Here is a 25,505-nt window from a genome sequence, read left to right on the forward strand (position 1 = left end):
GCCTAGAGAATGGTATCAGAAGTTTGATGCTTTCATTCGGTCCCAGGGTTTTAGAAGGAGTGAAATTGATCACTGCCTCTACACTAAAAGGGCTAAGGATAATAGCATGATAATCCTGGCACTATATGTAGATGATATGCTATTGGCTAGCAAGAATACTTATGAGCTAGATGCATTAAAGGCCAAGTTGCATGAGGCCTTTGATATGAAGGATTTGGGACTTGCAAGTCATATTCTTGGTATGCGCATCACGTGTGATCGGAGTAGGAAACTCCTTTGGCTTTCACAAAAGGAGTATGTTACAAAAGTATTGCAGCGTTTCAATATGGAGGGGGGGAAGGCAGTGAGTACTCCATTGCCTCCATATGTGAAACTGAGTCATACAGATAGTCCCAAATCAGATGAGGAGAGGGCCATGATGGCCAAGGTTCCTTATGCATCAGCGGTTGGGAGTCTTATGTATGCTATGATAGCTACTAGACCAGACATTGCATTTGCAGTGGGAGTTGTTAGCCAGTATATGGCTAATCTAGGAAAGAGGCATTGGGAGGCAGCTAAGTGCATCATGAGGTACATGAAGGGTACCAAGGAGATGTGCATCTACTTTGGTAGAGGAGACATACGTGTACTTGGGTACACAAATTCAGATTATGCAGGGCATGTGGATAGTAGGAGATCCACCACTTTTGGTTATGTGTTCACCTTTGCACGAGGTGCAGTGTCGTGGATGTCTACCACAGAGGCTGAGTATGTTGCAGCCAAAGAGGGTTCCAAGGAGGCTATATGGCTTGATTGGCTAGTGGGAGATTTGGGGATTCATACAGGTGTACTGACATTGCATAGTGATTCTATGAGTGCTATTCAGCTAGCACGGAATCCAGTCTTTCATGCAAAGACCAAACACTTTGAGGTTGAGGACAAGCGCATAGAGCTTGTCAAGGTTCATACAGATGATAACCCTGCAGATACGCTGACGAAGAGTCTACCTAGTCAGCGGTTTGAGTATTATCGTGTATTGATGGGCATTGGATAGTATGCTCCCTGATTGTTCTCCCTTAAAGGCACATTGTCCTTTAAGTGGGAGGTTGTGGGGGTTAAAGGTCACTGTGCCTTTACCCCAGTTATGTACAATACTCAAACACATATATAAACGAATGAATTGTGTGGCTCTCTGTCTCTCTCTCCCTCTTCCGTTCTTACTTCCATTGAGAGCACTCTCACATGCAACTCCTACATGCAACTTCTATATGCAAGTTCTACATGTAGAGAGAGAATGTCTTACAATTCCTACATGTAGAGAGAGAAGCTCTCCAACTTGTATAAATACCCCATAATGGAATGAAGCCCACACTCTTTGGGGCATTGTGTTGAGTTCTACTTTGGTATTCCAAGCAATTGTCTCAAGTGTCCATGCTTCCTTTCACTCCACGTCCACCTATCCACCGACTAAAATAGTCGATGATTTAACATGTACTTCCATTTGAAGAGCAACTAGCCTAGATATAAAGGAAAACCTGCGAGTTTAAGTAGTGCAAGAATTTGATTTAAACAACGACAAGCATACTAATTTTGTTCCATTTTGAGGTGTATACATAGCACTTCATGTCTTGATTCGATTCAAGCATTGATGTAAAGACACTTCCAATTTTGTTAAAACTTTATATTCCTACGATTGAAGACATTGGTATTCTAAAACATATAGTATGATTCTGCTATTCTCTTCTACATTGAATCTATGAGAAGAAAGAATGCATCCCTCATTCATTCTTCTTCCTTCATTTTCTCGCCAACCCTACGCTACCTACCCACCTAGTTACCTTGGTCTAAGTTTACGATTGGAATAGCCATTTTTCTTCCATCTTGGGCCATACCGGAATGGGATCCCCTTTTCTTGGGATTGAAAATACATGAAATGATGCCATGTGTTCTATCCTACCTAACCCATGCCTAGTTCTTTTGACTTCAAAGAGATGGTAGGATGGGAATGATGGACTGCTTTCATTCATATGTCTTTGAGCGTAGCCAAATACAACGGCCGTATTGGAGGTGCCACCTCTATAATCACTCGGACACCTTGATTGTTATAGTTGTTGCTTGGCCACAAGGAGTAGGGAGCAGACAGAGATGGGTGAGTGGACACAGCCGAATTCTACAGAGAGCAAGAGAGGATGGGAGCTCTCATGTTGTGGGAGCTCCACCATAAAGATTTCTTTAAAATCCATGCAAAAGGGTTTATCGGCCCTCTGATTTAAGCGTCCTACCTCTGGTTTGATGAGCCTACCATTCCACCTCCATAGTTCCATTATGAGTAGTGCATGTGATCCAACCTCCACCTCCATAGTGATCCAATCTGCTTTTCGGAATTCAAAATGTACATCAACCATCTCTCTGATTTTTCAAATTCTTCCGTTCTTCCATCTACCATGTCTTTCTCTGCCATCATGGGGCTTGGAAGCTCGTCACCCTATCGAAACACTGATCGAAACATTCACGGACACAGTGGCCCGTCTACAAATTTGTGCTTGTGCAATCAATTCGAAGCCCAAGAAGCGACTGATAAATTCTTGCATCATGATTGCAAGAAGCATACATTCGGCGGAAAGAAAAGGGCAGGGAAAGAGATAGTAGAAGCCTATAAGGGGAAGGCAGGTCGGAAAGGATCGGAAGCAGAAGATGGGAGCGTGAAAGATGCATAATAAGCCACTTGGTTAAGGAGAATGCGAGAATTCTGCCCGCGGATGATTACAAAACGTTACAACCCAACTTCATGCTTCAATTTTAGAGGCGTGGTGGCTGTCTCAACGAGAGGGGTGGAAAGGCACGAAGGTTTGGATACATGCGGAGCTAAGTCCTCAGCGCCTTGGCCACAATCCAATCCACAGATTTTCCCAGCTTGTTTTGCAATCCCATCACCCCATTTGATTGGCGTCTTTCCTCAAGAAGACTCGCCCAAAGGCACAACGTAGCATCATGAGAGTTGGACCAATCAGAGCTGCTTCTTATCAAGCCGTACTTGCAGAGAGTTCATTTGCATCGACCAAGCGGTCCTTTGCCTCCGCATGCGAAATTGGAGACAAAGGTAGATTGATAGACTTTGGCTTTGAGAATATGAGTCCACCCTGGTCATTCTTCTCACGTTTGATACTTGGGATTGCAGGCAAGGTATTTGTTCTCGAAGAGTTATGGCGAAGGTTTTTCGAAGATCGCTCGCAGTGGTGGGACATCAGATTTAAAAAGGTAATAGTTTTAAGCTAGTATATTTATCCCGTAGCCAGCTTAAAGGAAGGACTCGTGTGAGGTTTTTGCATGTACGAGAGTACTATAGTTCTGGGTGGTTATTCGAACTGAGCACATACAATGTAACAAATTAATTCTCAGGCGACCTTGTGTTGTTCTCGCAGAGAAATTCGCATTACCCAGATTTTGTCCATATTACCACAAAGGAAGGCTTGTGGATAGACGGTCATTCAAACCCTTCTTGGGTCGCAGGAGAGCTAGCAGCTTTGAAAGGAGATGGGCTAAGCTGTGGTAGCGGATTAAAAGCAGGATTATTGCCAGATTCAAGTGAGGCTTGTGAAGGTCCAAGCAGTAACTATGTCAGGTGTTTGTTTAGTAGAAGGATCTTGCTGTTCGCATGGCCCAAATATTTTGTGGGTGTTTCATAGTAATTGCAGCTCTTCTTGGTTGTGACTCAGTCGAGTTGATTTATTTTCCCTAAATTATGCAGGGTGGCGCAGAAGGAAGGTTCTTATGTATGTTTTGGACGTTTGAGAAGATTGTATGAGAAGGGCCAGCTGGCTGATGCATTACAGGCAGTGAAATCCATGCAACAGCAAGGAATTTGTGGTACCTCTGACATTTTCTACTGTCTTCTTCAGAGATGCATTAACAGTAAAGACTTGGCAGCAGGCAGATATGTGCATGACCTTATTAGAAGGTGTGGTTTGGAGGCAGATAATTTTTTAGGGAGTCACCTTATCCGTATGTTTGCTTCTTGTGGGAGTGTGTCAGAGGCAAACCAAGTATTTAGGGGTCTGTCCGAGAAAAATGTATATACTTGGAGTGCAACTATTTTAGCAAATGCCAAGCTTGGTCAAGGAGAGCTGGCCATCCAACTATATCATCAAATGCAAAGATCAAATGTTAAACCAAATGAATATATCTTTGTTGCGGTCCTGAAAGCATGTGCAAGTACAGCAGAGTTGAGACAGGGCAAACTCGTTCATGTGGACATAATTGAAAGTGGTGTTGAGTTGTCTGTTATTGTTGGGAACACCCTTATTGACATGTATGCGAAGTGTGGGAGCCTTGAGGATGTAAAGAAATTGTTTGACCTATTGCCAAATCGGAGTCTTGTGACTTGGACTGCCATGATTGGAGGGTATGCCCAGCATGGGCATAGTCTAGAGGCTCTCCAACTCTATGAACAAATGCAAGAGATGGGAATGGAGCCAGATATTGTCACCTTTATTAGCACCTTGAAAGCATGCTCTAGCGTAGCAGTGCTAGACCAGGGCAAGCTAATTCATTCTTGTATCATCAAAAGTGGACTCGAGTCCGATGCATTTGTTGGGAGTACCTTGGTTGAGATGTACGCCAAATGTGGAAGTCTTGAGGATGCCCCCAAAGTCTTCAGCAAATTGCAAAAGAGAGATTCAGTGACATGGACTGCTATGATTGCAGCTTATGCCATGCATGGCAAATATGAAATAGCCCTGCAGTATTTCCATGACATGCGACAAGAAGGCTTGAAACCCGATGGGGTGTCATTTGTTTGTCTTCTCAATGCATGTAGTCATTTGGGCCTGGTGGACAAGGGCTTTCAGCATTTTGAGTCAATGACAAAAGACTATGACATTAAACCAACATTCAACCATTATGCCTGCTTGGTTGACATTCTTGGCCGTGCAGGATGCTTAGAGGAGGCAGAAGACTTACTTCAAAGTACACCCTTCAGATCCAATATTGTGGGATGGACTTCTCTGCTTAGCAATTCCAGAATTTATGGCAATGTGGAAATAGGAAGACGGTCCTTTGATTGCATACTCACAATGGATCCCAAAGATGCATCAGGTTATGTGCTGATGTCAAAGCTTTATGATGATGCAGGGGTGTAGAAATCTCACATATATTAAGGACAAATGCAGAAGCAACTTGGGAAATCTTACATTCAGATAGGCAAGGCAATCAAGTACATGATTTTATTGTCGGAGACAAAAAGCACCCTAAAACTCATGATGTGCATGTGGAGGTACAGCAACATAGATGAAGACTGTCGGAATGGTCACCTGCCCATCTGTGAACCTCCAAGTGAAGAGCATGGGGGAGGTGGACCAGGGTAGGTTATGTGTCATGTGGGCAGTAGGAGAGGCTGCCACATGGCCAGATCTAACTAACAAAGGCTGGCTGTCACATGGGTTGCCATGGGGGCAGCAAGCAAACAAAGTACACCAGAGAAAACAGGGCTGCCACATGGGTAGCACATAGGCTGCCATGTGGGCAGCATCTAGAGTGTACGGAATCTGTACGGAACTGAGGTGTGACCAGCAGGAGTCAATTGAATCTGATCTGGTGGTCAGAGCTGAGCTGGAACTCCCTGCACGGATGTGGAAGAAAGGCGCAATTGACACGTCGACCTGCTGGAGTTACTAGAGCACTTGTGTGGGCCTGGAAGGACTTGAAACATGTGCAATTGGAGCTGGAACGGGCTGCGGGGAAGTGCCACTATCTGGAGCAGTATGGATGCATGGTATACAGCTGTGACGTGCAGCAGGGTTGGATCAGGTTCAGGCGACCAGTTTGTGTGGAGTCTGGGCCAGCAAGAAGCCTCGAATACACTCGGGACAGAGCAGTTATTGCCTGGGCCAGTGGCAGGCTGCCATGTGGCCAGGTGGGGTCAGCAAATGGCTGATCATGTCATATTATCCCATGAAATAAAGAGAACTATTTTGTTTTGACTCCGGTCAAAGGGAGTGGACTTTGGTCAATGTGTTGGATATAAATTTTATTTGTGACAAGGCCTTGCAGAGTGCTGAATTTCCCCACGTGTAAAGGGGAAAGGCGGGGTGACCAGCTTGAAAAGATGGTCCACTGGGGCATTGCAGTGCCTATTTTGTGAAGAAAGCTCTAAGAGAGCACAGCTTTGTAGCAAGCCAGCCTTTTCTGGCTAAAAGCAGGCACCAGCTTTTAGAAAGCATAAGCTATCTGGCTGACTGCCAAGTCTAAATTCAGAGCTTCCATGCTCTCTCTGGTAATGTGAGTTTTGTGAATCTTCTTGCTCCCCTGCGAGCCAGCCTTGTATTAAGTTTTCTTTTGGAATAAAAACCTTCGGGGGGTTGCCAGCCCTTATTTCTGGCCCCTTTGCGTGCATGCTCTCTCTCTTCTTCCCTTTCCCAATTGCGAATTCCTGCTAGCTGGATCGTTGAAGTTTAACTAAAGTTGCTGCAATTTATTGAAGAGTTGTAAATTAGAAGCCAGTGTGAATTTCGACTTTCTTCTTCTTCTAAGGATTTCTTGCCTACTAAAAGCCTTAGAGAAAAGGAGTCTCAAATTTTGGTATCCAAGTAGAAGAGGCTTCAGGGGTGCAAGGCCTCTTATCACATTGGAAGTCGACAGTTTTGAATCTAGTTGCTTCATAAATAAGAATTTCTTATGTAGACAGATGCTCAAATAATTTTGTCTTCACCTGTAAAAGGTTTTATTTGCAACTTCTACTAGGCGAGGTTTGCAAGTCTTTTGGGTTTATTTGTAACCTTATCTCCATGCAGCTTGGAAGTTCCATAAAAGTCCTAAGAGACCTCGACTCAATGCAGCAGCTCGTAAGACTTCTCTAATTAATGTCTCAAAGTGGTTGAGTTTTTGTTTCAAGGCTATTTTACCAAAAAATTTATTGAGAGAGGCCGATGTTCTAGTGGATTTAAGTTGAATTTTGAATGATTTGGTGGGAGTTATACCAGTCAGAAAGTTTTTAAGCTCTCTCGGAGTGTGAAGAGAAGTGCACTCCAATCTTGCTCAAAACTTTTGATTTTGCTAGACTCTATACTAAGATTTGGAAGGTTTGAAGTGACAAATGGGAAAGTTTGTTTCACAAGTTTTTGATTATAGATATGAAAAAGATAGGTGCAAGGTTTTAAGGGCTGAAAAATCAGCCTTGCGTCTTGATTTTTGCTGGATGAATACTGAAAGGCAAGACCTTGATGGGCAACAATTGTGTTGTCTTAGCAAACTTCTACCTTTCCATGTATGAATTTGATTTTATGCAACATTTGATCTCTTGTTCATAATCTTATTCAGGTTAGGAGATTCATAGATGGCTTATTAGTCCTAGACATTCTAAACTTCAAAGATTTCATGTACAAAGATTCAAACTCTTTTGGTGGAGGAATTTATCCTCGAGAGTATTGTGAACTTAATTGTACAACTAGTTGAAGCTTTTGTAGTTTCTTGGATCTTAGCATTACTCAATCTTCTTTAGGTTTAGCAGTTGATATTTGCTATAAATGTTAACAACCTGAGTATGCTATGTTGAAGATCATACGAATGCCTCACTCTGACTCAAACATCTCTGATATGGCTAAATATGGAGTGAATACTTCCTAGTTCTATAGGTTCTCTCGTCTTTGCATAGGTAAGAGTGCATTTATATCTCAATTTAGTATTTTAATATTATTATTTCTCAGAAAAGGCAATCCAAGAAAAGTAATGAAGGAGCTCTGCTCTATCCCACGTGGTAGTCATTACATCTTCAGAATTTTGGATTTTGGTATGTGTACAATCGCTGAACATAGAATCTAAATCCAAAGCAAGGAGCTTCATAGCCCATTGTCTTTTTAGTTCTTAGGTATGTTATATTTTTGAAGTTTATCTACTCTTAGGTGTCTGTTGGCTTAGTTTAGATTTACTATATGTGTATGTGTGTGTATGCAAAATTTGTTTATTATTGTTTTCCTCCCACTCCCTTATTTTATTATTTATTATCAATTCACATTTAAAATAAACAAAACTAATTAAAAAATAAAGATAATAATTGCTTCCTTGTGTTGAGTTGGTGTTTTATTATTATTATTATTATTCTTTGTTTATTTGTTTGTTTTTTGGTAGCTTGTGTTGCAATAGAAATTTAAATCTCTCTCTCTCTCTCTCTCTCTCGTTGCATGTGCGTGCTTTCTCTTTGCATTTCTTATTCTTATTTTTTAGTTTGTTTCTTCCTTTTTGCTATCAAATTCTTTGTTGTTCGGTTGGGATTTCAAAGCTTAGTAAGCACCGGGTTCACCCAAGGGATTCTAAAATCTTTCGAAACCTAGATTGCAACTTATGCTTGGGTACTGATGAGAACGTAAGTGTAGCTTTGCCTATTAATTATTCTCATCTACTCATGAAGTCGCTTACAAACTCCCTGTAAGATTGGATATATTCTAGTCTTATGAAGGTATATTTAAGTGGGATTTAACCACATTGGTTGGCAATGTCATTTGATCGATGATGGCAAGTCCGTAGAGCCCGGATTGTGCCTTGGAGCTAGATGCGCCCAAGATGATTGTAAAGAATGCAGAAAGAGAATGGTAGAGAGAGAATAGGGTTGGTCTTGCCTTCAAAATGTGGCATGTTTAAAAGGTCAAGTAGTTGACTTTGCTCTTCACTTGTTGTGTGCTCACATTGGAATACAAGATCTCTTCTTCTCTTGAAGTTTGCTCTTGTTTTCTCTTCATGCCTTTCATGAATGCCATGTTCTCTTATCCTTTCCCCTTCTACTTGCATATCTCTCTCCCTTCTCCATTCCCCTCTCCTCTCCCTCTTCTTCTCTTATGGATTCACGATTGCAACAAGCCAGGAGTCACTAGAGTGACACTAGTGGTCAACATTTGCATGGAGTGCTCTTGACCCAGAGTTGCTTCGAGAAAGTACCTCATCAACATATTGGCTAGATCCCCACGACACGTGAGTCACTGTCGGAGAGGACACATTTTTGGTGCCGTTGTCAAAGCTATTGGTTTTTGGAGTATAGGAAGTGTAGGTGAAAGAAAGGTGTTTTGAAGTGATTTTGTGGGATTTTAGAATGAGCGTGAAATTGAAGAAGTAGATAGGAATTGTGATTGCTAAGGCCTTGCTGTTGTTAAATCACAAGAAAAGTAGGAAAAAATGATGAATCTAAGTAGATTTCAAATTGGTTTGTAGAGGCAAGAGCGATCCAAAGATCCTACACAAAAACTCCACATTTCTTGAAAATTCGATCGACAAAACTGTGTGCACGGGTCACGTTAAAGTAGCCCCAATTTAACGCACGTTGAATTAGCTCTGGCATGCTAAATTATGAAAGTAAATGCTGAATTACAGAAGTCACAGCTGAATTACGAAAGTCAATGTTGAATTACAAAAGTCAACAAATTCCACACCAAATTACTAGTTCAGTTCACACATTATTAGCTAGCCCCACCTACTACTGATAATTTTTACCTAACTACGAGCTAGACATTAAATGCTCATAGTTGGCATGTTAGTACTTGGTCAACGTTTAATTAGCAAAAGTCAATGATGAATTGCTGAATTAGCTCTGCCATGCTAAATTAGTCATCTAGCCAATGCTAAATTTGCAAAATTCAACACTAAATTACTAATTCAACGCACTCTAAATTAGCTCTGTCATGCTGAATTACCTCCTAAACTGAAGGTTGGCCAGTTGTAGATTCTAACAACATTGTTAAAATTTGCATGCAAATGATGAAACAAAGGGATGTTGCCCCTTAACCCGATGTCAAAGCGGAATCAACCTAGAATTGGGGCCTTAACTGTGCCACACAACACATGCACTTGACAACAGTAAGAGTCCTAGGATCTAGCCCTGAGCCTGAGGATAGTGCCTCAAATACCCTCTTGTCAACCTACAGACCTAGCTTTACATCCTTAGGGTTAGCAAGCTCAAAAATCAGTTCTTATGCTGTCCATGGACCACCACAAGGTGACCTATCTAGTTTGGAAGAGTCCACGAGTCTAAACGAAGACATGGGAGAACCCTCCAATGTCAGAGCATCAATGGCCCCAAACTCCAGCCTTAATGATCCCTAATCTCCTACGCCTTGTACAACAACTAGATTAAGGGGAATCTTTTCCAACGTGATGGGTAGAATTGAACTGACGAACATGTTAAACCCATTTGCTAAGCAAAATAGGGTGCCGATAGAACCTTTACTTTGAACAAGATGCTGAAACCTCGACCTTGCTGGGTGGATCTCTGGTGTTCTTGCTAACCTTAGTAGGTGTTTTGTTGGACTTGTAGGTTGATAAGATCATTGACTTCGAGACTCCCAACCCGAGTGAGATTATAAAGAGTTATGCTAGTCTTGATCCAAAACATCATTTACACAACACCTAGTCAAACAAACTAACAAAATAAAATAGTAAATTAACCTACATAGCTAGCTTAAAGCTTAAATCCTACACACATTGCAAAACCAATCAAACCGTCCATTTTTAAGCTACCCTTTGCCCAACTTTTGTTCAAATTTGTACATCACGGTGATTCGAGTGTGTTAATCTACATCAACATCTTGGATAGGATTTGGATGTGATGTGGATATGGAGGACTTGGGAGCATGTGTGTGTGTGTGTGTGTGTGTATTGTCCTTGCTGATGTTGGCCATGTCAAGTATTGTGTTTGTGTGAATCTGTAGTTTCTATTATTCCCTATAAAGTAGATGGTACCTTCGCGGTTGTGTGGATCACATTGCAATCTTCTTTTGATAAGGCTGATAGCTAATACCATCCATGCATTGGCTCTTTTCTTGTGTGATCTTCCATTATTCTCTCTCCTTCTTTTTGTGGGCATTCCTCCTTCTCCCTCTTCCATTTCAAGATGTTATTAGAGCCTTGTGTTCTTCTCCCACTCCTCCTTTCTTGCCATGTGTAAATTCATGAGCTATGGTTTAGTTATCTTTGTTAGACTACGAGTAGAGTTTTTTTCTTCCTATATTTTAGCCGCTCAATTGGGTTGTAATTGTGAAGATAGTGGGAGAGAAGGAAGGAGTCTCACTTGCGGCTTTCTCACATACACAATGGGGGAATACACACAAAGGTGGAGGCTGAAAACAGTTTTCCTCTTCTTAGTTGTGAAAGCCAAAAGAACTCTAGTACAAAGAAATAGAAGAACCCTATATGTGGGTCTCAAACCAAACTCAGCTAACTAAGGTGTAACCGCATTTGCAGCTAATAAGTCGGTGACACAAATGCACAACAGTCACCCTGGCATATCACGAGTGGAGCTCGATATCTCAACACTCCCCCTCGAGCTCAATCCCAATTCCTGCACACCAAGCAGGTCTCTGAACTTGCGCAGCTTCTCTGTGCCCAATGCCTTCGTGAATATGTCAGCTACCTGATCCTCTGTGCTGACATAAACTAGATCTATAAGACCTAGTAAAACCTTCTCCCACACATAGTGATAATGCACCTCAATGTGCTTTGTTCTAGCATGATAGACTGGGTTATTTGCCAAGTGTATACTGCTCATGTTGTCACAATAAATAACGACTGGCCCATATGCAACCAAGCTACCTCACATGCAGCCATTGCTGCACCCTTGTACTCAGCCTCTGTGCTCGACAAGGCAACTGTAGGCTGTTTCTTGTTGCTCCAAGTGACTGCAGCACTCCCAAAAGAGAACACATATCCATTGGTAGATCGTCTATCTGAAATACTACCAGCCCAATCAGCATCAGTGTATCCATGCAGCTGTATCTAAACCCCAGCCTCATAAAATAGTCCATACTGCAATGTGGACTTCACATACTTGAGTATGCGTCTAGCCACATCCAAATGCGGTTTCCTTGGAGCCTGCATAAACTGACTCACCAATCCAACAGCATAGCGCAAATCTGGCCTGGTAATAGTCATATAAATCAAACTTCCTACTATGCGTCTGTACATAGTAGGGTCTTCTAGAAGCTCACCTACATCTGCGCTCAGCTTCACCTTCTACTCCAAAGGAACTGAAATAGGCTTACAGCCTGTCATCCCATATTTGGATAGCATGTCCAATCCATACTGCCTCTGCAAGAGCTATATCCCACTTGATGCTCTAATCACCTCAATGCCCAAGAAATAACACAGCTCTCCCAAATCCTTCATCTCAAACTTTTGCTTCAATAGCATTTTCACATGAAGGATATCTTCATCACTATCACCTGTGATGATCAAATCATCAACATAAATGACAAGCAGCATAATACCTTTCTCTGTTTTTCTCACATAAAGCGAGAAATCTGCCTTGGAAATCGGAAAGCCAATAGTGACAAGATACTGTCCTATCTTGTTAGACCATGCTCTAGGTGCTTGTTTCAAGCCATACAAGGCTTTCTTCAACCTGCAAACCAACTCAGGATGAACAGCATGAACATGATCTGGTGGCTGCTCCATAAAGACCTCTTCTTGCAAATCACCATGCAAGAAGGCATTCTTTACATCCATCTGATGTAAAGACCATCCCTTTGATGCAGCCATAGCAATGACTGCTCTTACGGTTGCCATCCTTGCAACCGGACTGAATGTTTCTTCATAATCAATGCCATATGTTTGTGCATACCCCTTGACAACTAATCCTGCCTTGTATCTGTTCACAGAACCATCTGCCTTGTGCTTCACCTTATAAACCCACTTACAGCCAATTGCATTCTTGTCTTTAGGCAAAGGCACCAATTCCCATGTAGCATTTGCTTCCAAGGCATCCATTTCTTCATCCATGGCTTTCCCACATTTTTCTTTTCCCATGGCTTGCTCAAAAGAAGTAGGCTCTAGTTCTTGTATCACTTTGACCATATAGGCATAGTGAAGGGCTATAAATCCATCATATTTCAGCCTATCCATAGGATACTTGACTTTGGTAGACCTGCGCAAATTAGGCTCACTACCACGTGCTCTCAACACATCCCTGGTCTTCCTTACTCCAGGTGTAACAACAGAAGGAATACCCAACTCATCATCAATGCTCTGTTCTGAGCCACTGGATTCACCATCCACATAAGAGTGACCTGCATTCACATCAAACATGGGCTGATCTACCTTCTCTTTTCCTTTTCGTGATACCTGCATACCATTATCTGCATTGCTTTGAGGAGATTCTCCTGATCTCAATCTGCCTGTCCATGGCGAAGTATGTGAACCACTGCTAGAGGACACTGCAGGTTGTTGGAAAGCTGAAAGGAAAGCAAAGAGTGGACACAAACTCAGAATACTTGCATTACTTGCTTGTAGAATGAAGAAGAGTGAGGTCCTTAAGTAGGCACCTCATACATGCTCACTGATGACTTCAGAGCTCCACAATCATCTCCTCAATCTGCTCCTAGATTCTCTCAATCATCCTATGTGGCTCTTCCACCACCTAACTGTGCTTGTGGGCACCTAACTGTGCCTCTAGCACTCACACATAGAAACATAAGGTGTGCCTGAGGCATACACCTTGAGATATCCCAACAAACCCCCCCTCAAGGAAATGCCTCAGGCTATGTCAAGGATACATCTAGTCTCATAGTTTCTCATGCCGTCTCATGGTGGTCAAGGATAAATCTATGGCTAGGTTCTCATGCTAGCAAGGGTTCCCTTGGGTGTAAGGTAAACAAAAGGGATACAAAAAGACCTTCCAATGGTTATCTCCCCTGCATGTACATGCACACAATGTCTGCAGGAGGTACCATGGAGCAAAACATACACATGGCCTACATCATAAGGTGACCAGAGGTGTTTACAAAACACACAAAACACAATAGTTTATTTCATTCATTTTGGAGGACTATCCAGGCTGAGTACCTTGACATAAAAAGAGAGATCTGGAGCATACATAGAGATGATTTAAAATGCATAATCTTCATGGGATGCATCATCTTGTGGAGGCAAAATATCCATGTCAAGGCAAGGTCTTACCACATGGGCAGTGTCTAGTGCCTTATAAGATGGTACTATGATAGAACAAGTGGATCTGAAAATCATATCCTTCAAGAGAATAATTATCTTGTCATCTCCATAGTTGTGTAGAGAAGCATATCTTAGGTATTTGACCTTCATCTTTTTCTTGTACTTGGAGTCAAATAAAAGTGCCATGAGAGGGTAGATCTCTAGCTTTGTAGTTTCTTCCTTTTTGGCAACCATTTTTTTGGCAATCTTCAACAAGGAAGTCAGGTTGACATTTTCATCCTTTGTAGCATAACAAGACATTGCTTTATGTTTTGGCTTTTCACATATTTTGCATAAGCAAACCATGAGAGGTTCTAACCCAGGTATTGGGCAGTGTCTTCTCTCTTACAGGGCTTAGAATAACAACTGAAATGCTTCAAAATATAAGCATTTAATGTAGCAAAGTCTTGTGACCAAATTTCAAACAATGATGCTTCTTCTTACATGCTTCATAGAAGTGGCTAAAATGAATACTTTCCAATCAAAACCAGGTCTAGCAATTCAAAACAAAACTGAAGCCACACTTGTACTGAAGTTATTGAAAGTTTCAAAAAACCAGAAATGCTAGAGTAGCATTTTATGTAGCATCATCTTCAAAAACTTGTCCAAAACTATCAAAACCAAAAGGCTGAACTTGGAGGGCTTGTAGCTCACTCTTCAAAGCAAGGAAAAGAGGGCTTTCTAAAGCAAAAGAAAGCTCATATACCAGAGAGGGTCTAGCACAGAGGTTGGACGAAATGGTGTGCACTTTTGCCCGGGAGAGTTGCTACAGGCTGAACCTGAGTTTTGACGATTTCTCCCTCGTTACTAAACCAAATGACCTGAAAAATGGCTCAAAATCTTCGTCTTGAGGTCGCCCATCTACTTTTAAAAGGGCTCAAGCAATGGCGGAGCAGGCAGGGAGTATTGAGCAATAGAAGAAATTCGTTGTTTGGAGAATGGCAGCCAACAGAGACGTTTTTTTTTCAATTGCTTGCAGGTGGAAGTTTGCCCATACTAGAGGAGTTTCCAGCTCAGAGCGTTTGGGCAATGGTCGTTTGTAGGTGGAGAACCAAGCTCTCAAAGATTTTGGAAGAAAGAGGAAAATGGAGAAGAAGAAGATGAAGAAGAAGAAGATGATGTGGTAGAAATGGGCTCAAGGGGGATCAAAGGGCTCTGATACCATGTTGGAAAGCTGAAAGGAAAGCAAAGAGTGGACACAAACTCAGAATACTTGCATTACTTGCTTGTAGAATGAAGAAGAGTGAGGTCCTTAAGTAGGCACCTCATACATGCTCACTGACATCACTGATGACTTCAGAGCTCCACAATCATCTCCTCAATCTGCTCCTAGATTCTCTCAATCATCCTATGTGGCTCTTCCACCACCTAACTATGCTTGTGGGCACCTAACTGTGCCTCTAGCACTCACACATAGAAACATAAGGTGTGCCTGAGGCATACACCTTGAGATATCCCAACACAGGTCAACTAATATTTTGTGATTGTTGCTGTGAATTCTGTGCAGCATTACCATTTTGTGCATCTACATCATCAATCACATTTACTGGTTTATACCAGCTGCTCATCTCATCAAAACCAACATCTCTGCTCACTGTAAACTTACGAGTAGAAGGGTTATAGCATCTATACCCTTTCGCACTCAATTCAGTCATGTCCACATCCAACGTAAACATCCTGCCCTTCTTCTTTCCTTTTGCTATCAAGTGACCATTATTTTTCATATCCTCAACAAAGCATCCATGAGGATTAAATCTGATCTGCAAGCCCTGCTCAACCATTTGACCAATAGAAACCAGGTTCTTGGTGATATTTGGGACATGAAATACATCAGACAGGTATTTCTTTTTCCCATCCTGCATAGACAAAGGAATTTTACCAATTTGCACAATAGGATGTGTAGTATCATCACCAGTCTCCACAAATCCTAGTCTTTCCATTTTCCTTGCATCCTGCATCCATTCTGCATGACCTGTCATGTGGTTTGACACACCTGAGTCAACATACCACACATCATTACTTTCTTCTGCACTTGTCACAGAATTGGTCATGTGCTGTACCATAAACAAATGCTCATTTCTGTCATCACCCTGTCTACTAGAGGATGCATAATTGCCTTGCTGCAATTTTCGATTCATAATGTCATTTTGCTTTTTGTAGCAGTCTTTAGCCATATGACCCATTTTACCACAATAGTAGCATTCAACATTGCTGTTTGTAGTTTGGCCTCACTGCCATCCACCACGACCTCTTTGGCTCCCCCTGCCTTTAGAGTTACCACGTCCTCCTCCAAAGGACTAGTTTTCTTGAGTTTGCTGCATATTCTGATTTCTACCACGGCCTCTAGATCGGCCTCCTCTACCTCTGCCTCTACCTCTTCCAGCATTTGAGTAGAAGACAGTTTCTTTTGAAGTTCCTCCTGAAGAAGATGCACCACCATTTCTCTGCTCTTCAGAAATTAGGAGAGCAAACAACTCCTCAAAATCAGGAAATTTTTCACGGATGGCAATGGATGTCCGGAACTGTGCATAATTCTTTCCTAGACCATTCAAGGTCACAGAAACTAGATCATCATCTTCCATTGGCGACCCAATGGAAGCAAGTGCATCTGCAATTTTCTTCACCTTCATGTGGTAGTCATTGATGCTCATATTTTCTCTCTGCACATTATGCAACTCTTGCTTGAGCTGCATTTTCTTGGCTTGCGTATTTGTGCTGTACATTTTTGCCAAAGTATCCCATGCCTCCTTTGGCATACTTACATCCTGAATATGCACAATCATAGAATCCGAAATACTGATAGACAGCTAGTACATAACTTTTATGGCTCTCTCATGCCATCCTTTAAATGCCTGCATTTCTTGTTGATTGGGAACATTAGGAAGAACTGGTTCTTCTTCATTTCCTGTAATGAACTCCCAATAGCCTTTTCCCATAAGGAAATTCGTCATTCTAAACTTCCATGCTTGGAAGTTGTTCTTATCAAGCTTTTCAGTGACAATATATGAAAGAGAATCAGACGCCATTACAGAACATTGCAAAAAACACAACTTCTGCCTCACAAGGGCAAATCTGCAAAACTGACGAAAGTGGTATCTGACCACACAATCACTTCCTAGTGATGATTTTGCATCAACAGGCAATAAGGATGATTCTGCAACTCCCAGTATCTCTGCGCATAGGCATACGATGCAATCTCTATGGTAACTTTTCACCGACCTGCGGAGCAATGGTCGCATAGCAAAAAACAAGGCCTTTTTCTCAGTGCTTGTGGAGAACTTTCATCTCCAAAACGGGCCCCGAAATGGTCTCGAATCAGAAAAATAAAGTCACCAAGGGCTTCGCCATCTCCCGCAGCATATATTGCCCTCTCGCCACACCGCGAAAGGCGTCTGTGAATCTGAGACAATGCACTCTTGCACTCTCCGACTATGCTACCTATAGAGATTTGCTCCCAAACTCGAAAAAGGAGAGCAACACTGGTCCTCTTACCAGGACACCGCGAACTTGGTTTGCTTTCTTGAGCTCCTTACCACAAACAAGGCTCTGATACCATGCGAAGATAGTGGGAGAGAAGGAAGGAGTCTCACTTGCGGCTTTCTCACATACACAATGGGGGAATACACACAAAGGTGAAGGCTGAAAACAGTTTTCCTCTTCTTAGTTGTGAAAGCCAAAAGAACTCTAGTACAAAGAAATAGAAGAACCCTATATGTGGGTCTCAAACCAAACTCAGCTAACTAAGGTGGCATACTAACTGAGCCACAAACTAGAGTACATAAGGATAGCTGTCATCCAGCTATTATTCATGGGCGATGTACCAACCGCATCTGCAGCTAACAAGTCGGTGACATACATGCACAACAGTCACCCTGGCATATCACGAGTGGAGCTCGATATCTCAACAGTAATTGCTAGTTCAAGCTTTGTGGCTGGTAACTTCATCATCGCAACATTATTCTAATGAAGGCTAAGGCAACCAACAAACTATGTTGAATGATAAACTAGCTACTTGTAGGCACTATCGGCCGCTTGGAGGCACTACTAGCTCATCGTTTTTTTAAATACACTGCTCCAATGCATTGTTATCGAATAAATTATGCCTCTGCACTCGACTTATCGCTTCAAAAGTTTTTTTTCCCTAGTTGTTGTCAAGTCTTACTCTAATATATTCTTCACTTAATGTAAGCAGCTCTATATCCATCGTTTTGATAGTTGAATTACAAATGTTTTGATGGCTTTTTTATGTTGTTCTATCCACTACCGTTGCACTTTTTCAAAATGCATCTCTTTTAAGTGTTTTCATGGTTAGAAAGGTTTATGGTTAACCCTCCTCACCAAAGCTTATACTCTATGTATTGTTGTTTTTGTATTAGCTTTCATCTCTATTGGGATTGACATATGTATTTTCTCGATGGAGGTCTATTGTTGAAGGTTGTTTGACTAGAAGTTGTTGGAAGGTTGCCAGTAGTGGTATTCTATCAATTTGTTATTGCCTACAATGGATTTTTTTAAGCAGTTGAAGCTATAAAAGGCCACCCTTTTCCATCCTCTACAGAGATCTATCCCGAATTTCTCTAGTCGCTAGCTTTTGGACACTTGGGAAATAGTTCCTTCCGTCTTTCTTCAACATTCAATTCACTCCTCTTACTATTTTCCTAGTAGATAAATTTGAGGTTTGTTGTGTCGTTGTATGCCTTGATTTTTTTTTATTTTCTTCTTTACCCCTTATGCTTCAATGGCCCATGAGGTCCAGATTTGCAAAGTTTTTCACATATGGCAAAAGGTTTCCTAAAGTTTCTTGGGGTCGACTGGTTAATTTCTGCACTATTTTTTATCTTGTTGCAATTATAAAATGTGGCTATTGTGTGGCTTGATTTTTTGGTTGTTTCCTTCTTTACCCATTACACTTCAATGGCCCAAGAGATCCGTATTGGCAAATTTTTTCACATATGGCAAATGTTAATTAAAAATATCTTCTTGAGCAAGAGTCTCTCACCATATTTTTCTGGGAGAACTGTCAAACTTGACAGTGTAGAAGAAGATGATCAAGCTAACACTCACTCATGGTTTTGGTGAGATCTCCACAACAAAATGGTTATGAGATTCTTTGGAAGGTCACTATCATAATGATAGATTTTTTTGACTTTATATCTTCATTTTTATGGGCATTTTGATGTGACATGGATATGCATTATTTCTCTACATTTTATATTCTCTTTACTTTCACCAACCATCATTCAAGTGGAATGCCTCATTCTCATTCAAAAGAGCTATTGCTATCCTCTTGGATTATAGAAGGTGTATATGCAAAGAAATCCCATCCATGTTTGTGGAAGTCAATTTTAAGCCCATGTGCAAATCTTTTGGTCCTTATGTGAGGATGATTAATGTATAACACATGAAATTTAAGGAAATAAAGCAATTTCATAGAGTCATCTATCTTAATCAACCACTATTTTGTATACATATTTGTGTTGTATCAAATTAAGACCATGTGTTCTTTTAGATCCAAAACCATTAGTAAGCCTATTTCATAAATGCTTCTCCCTTAGATTATATCACCTAATGATAGGGCAATGCTCCACCCATTCTGTATTGAGGGCTATTATTGAGATTTTTAAATCAGGATGATTGGAGTGTGTTCATCTACATCAATGTGATTGGTGGATATTGAATCTTGGATAGGATGTGATGGCCTATAAAATAGGTGGTACATTTGTAGTTTGTGTGGATCACATTATAGCCCCTTCCTATGATAAGCTCAATCACTAATACCCATCCATGTGTTGGCTCTTATCCTGTGTGATCTTCCATTCTTCTCTATCCTTCCTTTTGTGGGCATTCCTGTTTGTTGAGCACTCTCCCTCTTCCATTTGAACAACTTTAACCCTTCAAGATATAAACTTCCCAAAATAATCTAGGGTAATGGGCATGAATGGTAGTAACAACGATTGTCTATTTCTTTGACTACCACTCACTAATATATTAAATGTCCTATCAAGAAAGGTCCTTGCTAGTTAGGCAGTTTATAGAACAAGGATTGCCCGCCCATCGTTATGGTCAGAGGAGCCAATCACGATGCTCCACTAGCATGGATGGGTGCACCCCCTACCAAGAATTTGGGAGACTCCAAAAGCTGAGTCAGTTGTTGCCTCCTACCCATCATAAGATATTTCTTGGGTAGGCAACCTTGGTTGCCCAATAAGCTTGGTAGGCACCCATCCCCCTTCTTTTCTTTTTATTGGAATTTTGGAAACTTTTTAAGGGGAGGTCAGCCCCCAAAAATAGATCAGAGTACAAAATTTGGCCAACTTCACTGGGCACGTTGCCCATGGCCTATGCATACTACATGTAGCAACATATCTCACACAGATAAGGACTAACAAAAATTGGCTGATCAAAGAAACTTTTTTGCTAATCAACTAGCCCAATTATAATAACTCTACTTTTAGGTTAGCTAGAATAACTGAGTCTAAAACCCACAGACAAAACCCTGCTCGATAAGACCTTATTTTTAACTCCCCAAACTTGCATGGAGGTACGATCAAAAAGCCACATAGAGTTACGGCCAAAGGCCAACAACATGGACAATAAAGCCAAATGAGTCATGAGTTAAAATTGCCTTCCCAATGCAAGCCAAGATTGTAACCTACTATAAGCCCAACTTTGTGCATGGCCACTTCTAGACGTCAACAGATTCCATGCATCACTAAACATGACCACATGAGATGCCTCACAATTTCCATTGATTTCCATAAAGGGGACACACTGAACTGACCTGAATCTACTTTGCCAGCCTACCATAGACTGGCAACCATTGATGGAAATTTTTCCTGAAGAGAAAGATGGCTCTCCTTACCTAGAAGCCTTTCCAAATTTCCCTCAGTTTTGGCTTCCGCCAAGTGGGGCTATGCCTCAAAGACCACTTGCTATTTAGCTCAGAAGTTGGGTAACAACCTATGATAGATCACCCGCATATATATTTTTTGAAGGCAAGTGTTGTCTATATACCACTAATTCATCCACTGCCTAGGAATTATAACTCCATCTAATGGCCACATGTTAGGAAGCCCTTGCAAGACCACAGTGATCAGATTCACCTCACAATTTTTCACTAAAAACTATGCCTGTAACTCTACCATAGTTTTCCAATCAGCCTTACTAGGGTCCCAAAGGTGCACCCAGACCTAGATACCTTTCCAATGCAAACTAGAGAGCTCATGGGAGATCTAGTTACCTTTGACCACACCCTTCCTAAATAAAATGATCACAGGTAAAGAACAAATAGCAAAACACAATGGAGCTAGGGGCAACCCAGCGTCACCAACCATCTCATATCGAATCTGCCTATAGCACCTCCATTGGGAACAAAGAGCAGAGGCATTTCCAAATAGGGCACGATACCATTATGTCAAAAGTAGGTCCAAATTCTAATCTTTCCAATGCTACCAAGATGAGATATTATCTCCTTGCACACTACAGAATTAGCCATCTCTACCAAGTGTCGCCTCAAAATATCCCAGAATGCTATAAAGAATTCACTAGTTGATCTATCTGGGCCAGGTCACCGATCTTCCTCCATAGCACTAAGGATACATTCAATGTAACAAATCTAACCAGGGTAGATCTCTATACCTTTGAAACCTTGCACTCAAGACTTGTTAGTGCTACATTTAGGTTCTTGACCCATTCTATATTTTGTACTACTGGCATCCCACTCAGCTCGGACAAGAAGACCTTGGCCACATGCCAAAATTTAGTTACCATGTTACCTTGTTTCTCCAGGACTGATTGAAAAAACAATTTAGAGGGGTAATCCCCAACTGTAAGCAATAATTAATTACTCTTGGTTCTTTACACCTTGGCTTCCTCAAGTTCTCTTGCCTGCATTGCACCCTTCACTTCTACTAATGTGTTGATAGAATCGGGTCCTTCGGGCCACCCATAAAACAACTTGAACTAAGACCCTCATTGAGAAGAGCAACCTATCCATCCATCTTCACACAACTGCCCAGTGATTGGTAATTTACTGCACTAGTAGTAATCATGCATGCAAGCCTAATGGTGGTCACTAGAAGGTGAGTAATTGTGGGCCACTGCGGTGGTTGGTAATTGACTGCCAGCCCAGTGGATCTTAGCCACCACCACAGATGTGGTTGGGAATCTTAGATGCCACCACCTCTAATCACTCATTACCATGCAAGTTAGTACTTCCGCCTTGAATTAATCAAAAGCCAACCACCGTGGTGGCTTTCACCTTGAGAGTGTAGTCGGGCTACAACCATTGCGGTGGCTCTCACCTTGACAATGTAGTTGGGCTACAAACCGCTATTCCATTCCCTTAATCGTTTCGTCTTCTATCCCTCTTGACCGTTTCATTATCCCTTGCAATCAGGCTGCAAACTCAAGCCTCCAAGTGTATTTCATTTCCTTCACTATTTCATCTTCTATCCCTCTTGAACTTTCTTTCTCCCTTGCAATCAAACTGCAAACTCTAGCCTCCACTATTCCATTTCCTTCACTGTTTCATCTTCTATCCCTCTTGACCATTTCTATCTCCCTTGCAGTCTTTCTACAGCTTCTATCCCCTCTCGTAATGGACCATGCACAGTCCGGGAGCTCCTCACACAATCTTTCCTTCCCCTCTATAGCACAGTGCAAGAGCCTCTCCTCCCTTGATCTTGAAATCATGACATATGGGAGCTCCTCTCTCACTCTTCAAAAGCCCAATTTGGATGCTCTGCAAAACCTCACCAGGTTGGTTCAGGAGGTGAACGTGAAGGAGGGGCAACTAGTCTGTCAAGGTCAGAAGATTACCATCAATTAAAGTGTGATTGAAAATGCTCTAGGACTTTCTAGAGGCAGTTTGCAAACACACTTTTTCAAGAAGCAATGGAAGAGACAGGATATTCTATTAGAAAACTTTAATGTACGATTGATGAAACTAATTCCAAAGCACCAGAATCAACTAAAAGTTGGGGACTCAATACTAATATATGTGTTTCATGCAAGATCATTGTGAAGGATTTGGCATTGAGGATCTAAAAGATATGTATATCAGTGACCGATAATGATCAAAATGAATTCATCAAGTCTTGGAATGTTTGTGAAAACATTCTCAATGTGTTTGCCACCTAGTTCTAAATGCCGTCCCCTACCAACTAATTGTAGGTCAGATATACAAGATGGGAAATAATCAAATCTTAAAAGATGTGTTATGCTGCATGAAATCATGGCAATCATAAGAAACTTTCATGAAGGCATAGTAAGTGAGGACAATTTGTATAAGAAGCAACAATAAGAAAAATCCTCTTAGCAAGACATTGGTGGCCAACCCTTCGATCCTAGGCTACTTTCAAGATCTCATCAATAGTAGCATTTGACTGCTCACACTGGTCATCATACCTTGTGATAGATAGCTTCTACTGGACAAGTGTTTCTTGTTGAATTTAAATGGAATGTCCAAGGATCTCCCAATCCTAGAAGGTACAATAAGCCTCCACATCACAGGCATGTGATCTGAGAGGCAAGACTTTGACACAAATTCCCCCCATATCGGGGCTTGCAACCGTACCTTCTTTGGATATATAGAATTGATAGATCCTACCAGCCCAACAATCATCACCCTTATGATGATTGTTCCACAAAAGTTGTCCAAGATTGGCTAGGTCAACCTCAACACAATCAATCAAACCTTGGTCTAAGCTCAATTTCTCCCAAAAGTCCAGTTCCATCCCAGACATAGACTTAAGCTCAATGAGACCTATCGTCACTAAGTTCATTGGAATTCCAATCTCCACCTAAAACCCTTTTAATACCTGATAGCTTAGAGTTAAGTAGATTCCAACATTCTTCTCTCTCTTGGGTACTATTTGGGGCATGCACACTAACCACATTGAACTCAAAGCCACCCACAGACATCGATGCAACAATGAACCAACCCTCATTGTTGTCACAAAACATTTCCTTGGCCTAACAAAAAATTGCAAACTAGAACGACAAAACCTCATTTACCTAGGCAAGGACAATTGAAGACAGCAAAGACTAAGCTAATAGGAAGAATACCAAAGGCTATCACCGTCCCCACATTTGACCTCTTGAAGCATCACAATGTCAAGCTTCTTATCCCTCACAATTGCCACTCACCTTTTTGTTTTACCTTATCATAGCAGCCATGCACATTCAAAGACAACAATGGAACTATAGTAACCTCCCCACTCTTCCTATTGAGAGAGGACTTTATATGGATCTCTAAGGAAGTGGAACAGATTCTCTGTAGTTGTGAACTAGGGTTTCTAGCTGCCTCCTTAATCCGTTTTGGCAAGCACCAAACAGGTTACGTGTTTGAACCCTTTTGGTATGTTGTTTCTCTTTGTGAACATGTTTTTTATGATTAGCTTCTGGCTTCTCCTCCTCTTGGCATATTTCCCATCTGATTCCTGGCTTTGAGTAGCAACTAGCTCTCGATCTTCCTAACCCGTGTCAGCTCTGCTGCCTTAGCCAAAGTTGGGGCATCCTTGCCTTTTGCCAGGTCTTTATGAGAGGAAGACTCCTCTAGAGTTTTTGGAAATTCCCTTCCATGACAAAGCAACTCGTCGACAATAGCCTTACCATTATTTCCGACTATCTTCCAAGGTTCCTCTTTTACACCCTTGGTAGTCCTATCACCATCCATAGCTAGATCCTTCTTCTTCGGAGTGACTTGAGTTGCTGATAGGTCTTGCATGTTGCATGGATGATCATGCACTGCTCCCGAAGAATCTCTATGATGATCTTGCATGTTGAGCATCTTATCACCTCTTATGAGGGCTGTGTTTTCCACCTTGGACGGATAGTTCTTGGCAAAATTACCCATCTTCTTCCACATAAGCAAGAATTCGAGAAGGGGATGAATCTACCCTATTGATTGAGCACCTAACCATTTGTAAGCTCAAGCTCGACAAAATTTGGAATGTCTTGCCCATGATCTCACAATATCCAAGCCTTATTGAGTCTAAGTAACAATCTCGTAGATAGGGGGGTGAAAAGTACTTTTCCCAGTGATGTAGCTGACTTCTCCATTGAATCCCCTAGCCAAAGCTGGGAGATTTAGAAATACCTCTACTAGGCAATCATGGAAGAGGAAGCTTTCGACACTAAAAGAAGGGCTCAAAGGAGCTGCCAACATTGCAGCACTTGTGACGAGAAAAGATCATTCGGCCAAATCATTACACAAAACTTTAGAGACACAACGTAGAAGAAAGAAACCTTTGTAAGCAATCTTGGAGTCCCCCCATACTCCGAGCAAGAATTTTTGAGTGAAGGAGGAATCCAAGCGAATCCATCTAATTTTGAGTCATGATAAAAATAGTTTCAAAGAGCAAGAGCAACCTACTAATATCATTTTTCATAGTCTATGAAAGCAACCTAAAACATCACACCATACACAAATTGGGCCATTCAAGCAATTGTTCAAGAATACAACTCTCACAAGTAAAATTCAATGATCACATCCATATGCACTACAAGGAACCATACTTAAAAACAAAATATGGCTTGATTTCAGTAAAAAATATCTTGACTTT

At 41.5% G+C, this 25,505-nt stretch overlaps 1 protein-coding gene and 1 pseudogene across 1 annotated transcript; both read left to right on the top strand.

The window, feature by feature from the left end:
- Positions 1–2,367: 2,367 nt before the first annotated feature.
- On the top strand, positions 2,368–6,309 carry LOC147894230 (pentatricopeptide repeat-containing protein At4g25270, chloroplastic-like). Its single transcript, XM_087385017.1, has 4 exons — positions 2,368–3,079; positions 3,158–3,237; positions 3,402–3,601; positions 3,728–6,309. Exons 1-4 carry the CDS (start codon positions 2,971–2,973, stop codon positions 5,115–5,117), a joined length of 1,779 nt encoding a protein of 592 aa, XP_087241143.1. The 5' UTR covers positions 2,368–2,970; the 3' UTR covers positions 5,118–6,309.
- Positions 6,310–7,069: 760 nt separating this feature from the next.
- LOC147894231 (uncharacterized) lies at positions 7,070–7,599 on the top strand (annotated as a pseudogene).
- Positions 7,600–25,505: the final 17,906 nt, after the last annotated feature.

This window comes from Dipteris shenzhenensis, chromosome 14 (assembly GCF_047967505.1).
Source record: "Dipteris shenzhenensis isolate YYH24624 ecotype China chromosome 14, Dip_SZ_1.0, whole genome shotgun sequence".
Classification (NCBI taxonomy): domain Eukaryota; kingdom Viridiplantae; phylum Streptophyta; class Polypodiopsida; order Gleicheniales; family Dipteridaceae; genus Dipteris; species Dipteris shenzhenensis.

What these genes read in the sequence shown, in the direction of transcription:
- LOC147894230 (XM_087385017.1), top strand. Translation starts at nt 2,971, where the DNA reads ATGAGAGTTGGACCAATCAGAGCTGCTTCTTATCAAGCCGTACTTGCA. An exon ending in GGGACATCAGATTTAAAAAG is followed by an intron (nt 3,238 to 3,401) that starts GTAATAGTTTTA and finishes TTGTTCTCGCAG; the next exon opens with AGAAATTCGCATTACCCAGA. An exon ending in CCAAGCAGTAACTATGTCAG is followed by an intron (nt 3,602 to 3,727) that starts GTGTTTGTTTAG and finishes TAAATTATGCAG; the next exon opens with GGTGGCGCAGAAGGAAGGTT.